Genomic DNA, 8045 nt, shown 5'->3' on the forward strand with positions numbered 1-8045 from the left:
TCTGTAAGTTTAGAGTTATTTTCAAGTCATGTTATTATGAGTGTGTTAATGTGAACAATGAGCCTGGTCCCCTCTCTTTGCAAGGGTGTCGGTCTGAAGTCTGCTACGGCAAAAACGCAAGGCACAGCAGGCGGTTAAAACCATAGACTGGTTAGAACGCGAGGCGTGCAGGATGCATAAGCAGCGCGCAAAACAAAACCTGTGCAGCCGTTAGTAAACCATTCAAAAGAGGCGTCTCTTAACGCATAAATCACGTTCGGTCATTAACTGTCGAGTGCATTTTAATATCCGAGAGTGTGTTATAAATCTACTGGTTGCACTAACTGTACCGTATGCAATACTGCAATCACATGGCGTTCACTTGTAATTGCATCATTAATTTACTAATTCTAAACCAAACCTTCTCAGCAGCAGCGTTTTAAAAACTCCCTCACGGCCCGGATGAAAGTGTTCAGCGGGCTGCATATGGCCTGCGGGCCGTAGTTTGCCCACCTCTGAAATATAGGCTTAGGATGGTATCAGAAATTTTTGTTGCCATTAATTGCTGAATATTATAACAATATTGACCTTTGACGCAAAAGCTCAAAGCTTTAACAGGTCCAACATGAAAATAGATTTAGTGCATTGCTTTATTGTGTGTATGTTTAAAATAAACAAATGTTTCCACCTTAATTAAATTGCAGAAGCATAATAATAGTTAATACTTTACAATAAAGTCTCATTAGTAAACATTAAATCATAAAGAAAAAGAGAGAAAAAGGCTGATTATTACAGTTACTGTGTTATTATTAGCTTAAAGAGCCCTTATTATGGGTTTTTGAGAATGCTCTTCATGCAGTGTGCATCACAGCACTGAGTGAATGAACACATCCAGCTGAGGGTTAAATGTGAAAGTGCAGCATGTTTAAAACTATTGATTATTTAGCAAAATATTTGATTCTGAGTTGAATAATTGAATCGGGCTGGGTTTGGATCTTTTGTTTGATCGTATCGATGTTGATACAGTACATCTCCAAGAGAGAGAGAGTGAGTTTTAATTTTATTGCCATTTTAGCTTCTATGGCTATGTCATGGCAAAAAAAAAAAACAGATCAAGGTTACCACATTTTATAAATACAATTTTCTATTGTTATAAAAAATGTCCTAATAATTAAAAGCCATTAACAGCAATAAATAATACACAAGGTAAAATACATAAATATTAATAATAATGATAATATACAAGATAAAAATCTAAAACAGTTTTTTAAGGTTTCCTTTTGATTAAAAAAAATAATAATAATCTACAATTTTAGAAGAATTCACATTAAAAAAAAATTCACTTAAAGTCTCTCCAGTTAAAAATTGTTGTCTGATAACATAAAAAATGTGGCATTCCACAAGAATATGCTTTACAGTTTGGGTTTTGTTGCAATAAAGACATTTTGGGGGTTCTTCTCCTTTGAATAAATGTTCATGTGTGAGTCTCGTGTGTCCAATGCGGCATCTTCTATTCGCTTGTTAAGAGGTGACTTGTTTGTGACGTATGTAATACTGTTTCCGGGTCCAAGTCGCTATTCATTTGAGTGGAGAAATCATTCGTTTATGATCAAGTTTTATTCCTATCACAAATTAAAGTTAATTTTATATGAAATCATAGTGTACACAACACTCTCTGGGCTTGCTGCATAACAAATACAAAAAATTTAACAATTTAAAAAAATAAATAAATCACTTTCTGGCCATCGGATATGAGGCATGGACATATATACTGCGATCGTGATTTTCGAAAACGTTTATTATTACCATTTCATGAGTCTCCCCATTCAGTTGAATAGAGCGATTGGACCCGGAAGCCGCTTCGGGTGACGTCACACTTAACAAGCGGATGCACAATCTCATCGTGTCTCGACTTAAAAAATAAATTACATTATTTTCCTATTTCTTGCTGAATTTCGAAAAGTTTATTTTCTGGGTACTGATCTTATTCTGTTTGCTATTTGTTTATGATATAGCCATTTATTAATGGCTTTAGATCGGAAGGTGGGATTTTACACTCCTTTAGCTTTCCTGCTAGGGCTGTTTTGTCGGCTTGTTTATTTCCAAATAGTCCAGCATGTCCTGGGATCCAGTAAAAGACTATATTATAAAACTTTCTCTGCAGCTCGTTCACTTTAATAAAAATAGCAATAATAATAGGATGCTCCAGCTTAAAAGAATTCAATGTCTGTAGACAAGATTGAGTCCGAAAAAAATAATAAAAGTGTGTTCTTCAGCATTTTCAATGTGTTCCAGCGCTAAAATGCAAGGTTATTATAGTTAACGAAAACGAACGAAAAAGCTAAAACTAAAATGTAAAATAATTGTCGTTAACTAAAATAAAAATAAAAACAAGAGTTTTTTATTAAAAACTAGAACTAACTGAAACTGTATTGTGTTCATGCAAAACTAACTGAAACCAAGTAAAATTACAGCAAAAACCTCCTTCGTGTTCATATTTGTAACTATATTTTAGAGCTGCACAATTCATCTTTAAAAGATCGCGATCTCGATTCGACCCCCGACACCCCGAGCCGCTTGTTATTGCGTATCTATTATAGATCAGCACTTGTACTGTATCTCTCAGGTTAAATCTGAATGGGGCTGTTCACATATCGCGTCCAAAACCATGTTAAAAACGTGACGCATGCTTTTTCCTTTACTGATTTACATGCGTTTCTGAATTGGCAATCCTCTGCTGTTTGCATTTGCTATGTCCACCATCAGCTGTTTATACACGCACGGCACGGTCAATTTTCAAAATAGTTCAACTTTTGCCACTGTGTTGATTAATACTGAACGCGTGTCCTTATTACTTGAGGTTAGGGTTAGGAGTAGAGTATATGCTGGTGTTTAACTGCATTGCTTAATTGCACTCCTGCATTGGGCTCTCACATACTTTCTGCTACGTCATACTGTAGCTGTGGTGGGCATTTCTGTCTGTCTCGTGCTGAACGCAGTCGACCAATCGCAATAGACTGGGTCATCGGACCAATCAGCACAGATTAGCTTCGCGCCAAGGAGGGGTTTGGGAACAAATGAATCGCTGAATGAATCAAATAGGAGTCGCTGGGATAATTAGATAAAAATAAATGCATATTATTAGAAAATGAAAGTGTTTTTTGACCTTTACACTCATATCCGGCTGTTGTTGGAGACCACCAAAACCAAAGTATGACCTTTTATAATGCAAAATAGGGGCACTTTAAAAATACAACTGATTATTATTAGTTACCTAGGTTACGAAAAGGATTACGACTATGAAATTACTTTTTTTTTTATTAGGGATTACCTAAAACTAAACATCAGCTGAGATTAAAGTTTCACAGGAGGGTAAATAATTTTGGCTTCAACCATAGGTGTAACAAGCCACAGAAGTGGTGGACCATCTAAGCCAGGGGTGTCCAAACTTTTTGGGCCGAGGGCCAGATGCAAAAAAAAAAAAAACGTTGTCGCGGGCCAAATTTTACATATATCACACAGACACGCATATATATCAGGGCTCGAAATTAACCTTTTTTCTTGGTAGCACCGGTGCTCCTAACTTTAAAAATGTAGGCGCATCAGCCACAATTTAGTCGCACCCACCAATTATGAGCACCGTTACTTCAAGTATAATACAAACATGTTTATTGCATTTGAAATCAACAGTAATCAAACTGACACGCAAAAAAAAAATATATATATATATACATATATGCAAGCGTGAGGAAAATGTCTCAACGAAATCCCGTTATCACAAGAAATACATTTTATAACAAAACTGAGTGACCAAAGCATACACGGAGCGCTCACCGGCCCTGCACGTAGTGCTTGAATGAGTCTGTTAACGGTATAACTCTGCTGTTCTCACAAGTGCTGTATGATATTGCACTGACTGATGCTTTTGACACATACTGTACCTTATTATATGCATAACGTTATACGTCATGTTAATAGCAATACTGTCTTTTCATGAGTAGCAATATTAGTTTACTTAGTGTAAGCCCGTTTACGATGCCGATTGTGAACGTAGTGTTAAATTTTACATATAGCTGCCCCTTGCACGGCGGACAACATCTGGCGATTATATGAAGGATTAAACAGAAGCTCTCGTGCTAGATGTGGCAAACAGTTACCTGAAAACTCCATCCTACAGACTTTTAGCGGACTTGAAGCCAATGGAAGTCTTTAATTCACTCTTGGAAAAGTGTAGATGGTGGATTAACATTCAGCACATGATAACAACTAAGATGTGTCATTATTTATAACTTTAGATGCCATGGTTTCTAAAACAAAATCTGTCAGTGTCAGTTTCATTCTCATCTTTAGCGCTTTAGTTTTTCGCGGCAGTAGCTCTCTCTGTCATTCCAAGCAAGAAGGCGCTGACTGCGGGATTGACAGCTGACATTAACCAATCATTCGCGTTCAGTGCTAGAGCAGTGGTGGGCCAATAAGAAGAGCGCGAAGGCGGGGCAAGTATTACGGACTTGTTACTGGAGCAAGTTGACATGACAACTGTTTTAAACCATTCCCGAGCGCTGCGTTTCCCGTTTCAAGTGCAGACAAAGAGCTTAGAGAGATGCATTCTGCGTGAATGTCTCCCGAATTCGCGCATGTCGTGAACATTTTGCAGTAAAAACTGGTCGCACACAACAATTTTAAGCACTCGCAGAAATGCTCCCAAATATATTTTGAGGTCGCATAGATAAAATTTCGGGCGCATATGCGACCAAAATGGTCGCAATTTCGAGCCCTGTATATATACATATATATATATATATATATACACACACACACACACACACACACACATTTCTAAACATATTTTAGTAACTCATTTCTAATTACTAATTTATTTTATCTTTGCCATGACGATAGTAAATAAAATTTGACTAGATATTTATCAAAACACTTCTATACAGCTTAAAGTGACATTTAAATGCTTCACTAGGTTAGTTAAGTTAACTAGTCAAATTAAGGTAATTAGGCAAGTTAATTAGGCAACAATGGTTTGTTCTGAAGACTTAAGGGGCTAATAATTTTGACCTTAAAATGGTTCATAAAAAATTAAAAACTGCTTTTATTCTAGCTGAAATAAAACAAATAAGTCTTTCTCCAGAAGAAAAAATATTATCAGACATACTGTGAAAATGTCCTTGATCTGTTAAACATCATTTGGGAAATATTTAAAAAAGAAGAAATAAATCAAAGAGGGGAAAATAATTCAGACTTCAACTGTGTATATAGATAGATAGATAGATAGATAGATAGATAGATAGATAGATAGATAGATAGATCATAACAAGAACTGCTGCTTAATTATATGCATATAATAGCGACACCCGGTGGTTATTTATTGAATTACGTTCATTTTTGTATAGCGGGCCAGATTCTATTGATATTTATAAAAAGCCTCGCGGGCCGCAACAAAACTGATTGCGGGCCGCAGATGGCCCGCGGGCCGTAGTTTGGACACCCCTGATCTAAGCATTTGGCTGTCAGCCCACAAACAATCTGCTGTGCCAGCCTAATTCATAGAAGCTCTCAAAGTCAGCGAAAAAAGGGAAGAAATCATCCTGTGGCCAAGTTCAACAACTATTGTGCAATAACTACTCCACACTGGTATGGGCTGGATATTTCCAACTGGAGCTCTGAATACTCAAAGCAGCTTTCCAGGAAGAACTTCTACACTAGCGGTGACGCAAACTTCATCTTGTGTTGTTGTGTCAAAGTGAAAGAACGTCACTGATAGACAGGAGAACAGACTGAAGACCGAAAACTAAATCCTGTCCCGTCCAGAAACTCCTGCGGCTGAGATGATTCACTGGTAAATAGCATTGGTCTGAATCAACACCCTGAGAAGCACATACGGTTCAGTTTATCTGGATGTGACTCACAGAGTCCTCCATTTACACCTTGTAAAATCCGATTGCAGGATTTCCTCCAGTTTTAACCAGTAGTGTGTGAGGTTACTTCAGTGTGCTTTACAATGGAGAAGCTGATTTTATATGTATTTAAACATAATAGGTAGATTGCAAACTGATAAAATAGATAGATACTAAGATAGATAGATAGATAGATAGATAGATAGATAGATAGATAGATAGATAGATAGATAGATAGATAGATAGATAGATACTAACTAGCATAGATAGATAGATAGATAGATAGATAGATAGATAGATAGATAGATAGATAGATAGATAGATAGATAGATAGATAGATAGATACTAACTAGCATAGATAGATAGATAGATAGATAGATAGATAGATACTAACTAGCATAGGTAGATAGATAGATAGATAGATAGATAGATAGATAGATAGATAGATAGATAGATAGATAGATAGATAGATAGATAGATAGATAGATAGATACTAACTAGCATAGATAGATAGATAGATAGATAGATAGATAGATACTAACTAGCATAGATAGATAGATAGATAGATAGATAGATAGATAGATAGATAGATAGATATAAACTAGCATAGATAGATAGATAGATAGATAGATAGATAGATAGATAGATAGATAGATAGATAGATAGATAGATAGATACTAACTAGCATAGATAGATAGATAGATAGATAGATAGATAGATAGATAGATAGATACTAACTAGCATAGATAGATAGATAGATAGATAGATTGATAGATAGATAGATAGATACTAACTAGCATAGATAGATAGATAGATAGATAGATAGATAGATACTAACTAGCATAGATAGATAGATAGATAGATAGATAGATAGATAGATACTAACTAGCATAGATAGATAGATAGATAGATAGATAGATAGATAGATAGATAGATAGATAGATAGATAGAAACTAGCATAGATAGATAGATAGATAGATAGATAGATAGATAGATAGATAGATAGATAGATATAACACAGACAGAAAGACAGATGGATCTAAACAAACTGGATAAATAGATAGACAAACAGACAGACAATTAGTTAGATAACTTAATATATCCAACTAGCCAATATTAAACTAATGATAGACAGAAATATGATAGATAACATAATCAGCACTGTCCCTTTTGTGGAAACAAACAAATAAACAGTTAAAACATTATAATAATAGACATTTAACAAACCCATCCTTCCCTCATAACCAAGTCTGCTATCCTCATAGCATTTGCTAACATTTTTACACATCAAGCGAAAACACCAACGAATTTAGCCAGTGAATTAATAACTCTACGCGGAAATATAGCGCTTTACCTTGTGAATTCGTTTTAATGCCATAGTGTGTTGTGATGTGCTCCTGAGGCCGAGGACAGAGCAGGTTTATCCGGCTAGCTGCGGTTAGCTGTGCTCGCTAGCCAGACTCTGAAGATCCGACAGAAACCCGACGAGCAGAACCGGAAACCGACAAACCGAGCCGCGAACGTTGAATAAACCTGCGGAAGTCCAGCGGTCAGACAATAATAATCCCGCCGAGGAGCAAAGTTACAGAGAGTGTGAACGGGAAGGCCTGAGCTTCTCCAATGAGCACTTGTATAGGTATGTATGAGCGTGTGTGATTGTGTCTCCACCTCTCTCTCTCTCTCTCTCTCTCTCTCTCTCTCTCTCTCTCTCTCTCTCTCTCTCTCTCTCTCTCTCTCTCAATTCAGATTCAGTTTAATTCAATAATTGCTTTATTGGCATTACAAATGTATTGTCAAAAGCAGTTTTAAAGTTTACATAAAAAGTAACATATATATATATATATATATATCAACAGTACATACAGTAAATATTAGTAAAAAAGATGATATTTATATATAATAATTAAATAAAATATCAACAATACATCATATTATTCAATATATCATATTATTCAACATATCATAGTATTCATACAAATCAATTCAAAAATAGATCAGAATAAACTGTACATTTAACAATCAACATTTTAGGATAAAACAGTAATAAAAACAATAATAATCAGTATATTTACAATGATTAATTTATTATCAGCTAGGTGTGTGTGTGTGTGTGTGTGTGTGTATGTGTGTGTGTGTGTGTGTGTGTGTGTGTGTGTGTGT

General features: G+C 35.6%; 1 protein-coding gene across 2 annotated transcripts in view; it reads right to left on the reverse strand.

Moving 5' to 3' along the window:
- The window catches only part of ube2d2l (ubiquitin-conjugating enzyme E2D 2 (UBC4/5 homolog, yeast), like), a 31655-nt gene extending 24103 nt beyond the window's left edge, over nucleotides 1-7552 (reverse strand). Inside the window, exon 1 of one of the 2 annotated variants that reach the window (XR_015506637.1) lies at nucleotides 7240-7529. Coding sequence is in view for 1 of the 2 variants with exons in the window: in NM_199952.2 (NP_956246.1) it covers nucleotides 7240-7263 (24 nt within the window). In the remaining variant the exon portion in view is untranslated. Of the gene's footprint in view, nucleotides 1-7239 lie in introns of both variants that reach the window. The other variant, NM_199952.2, reaches the window with a different exon arrangement.
- Between the last annotated feature and the right edge of the window lie 493 nt (nucleotides 7553-8045).

The sequence above is a fragment of the Danio rerio genome, chromosome 14, assembly GCF_052040795.2.
Source record: "Danio rerio strain M-AB ecotype USA chromosome 14, GRCz13ab, whole genome shotgun sequence".
In the NCBI taxonomy this organism is placed as follows: Eukaryota; Metazoa; Chordata; class Actinopteri; order Cypriniformes; family Danionidae; genus Danio; species Danio rerio.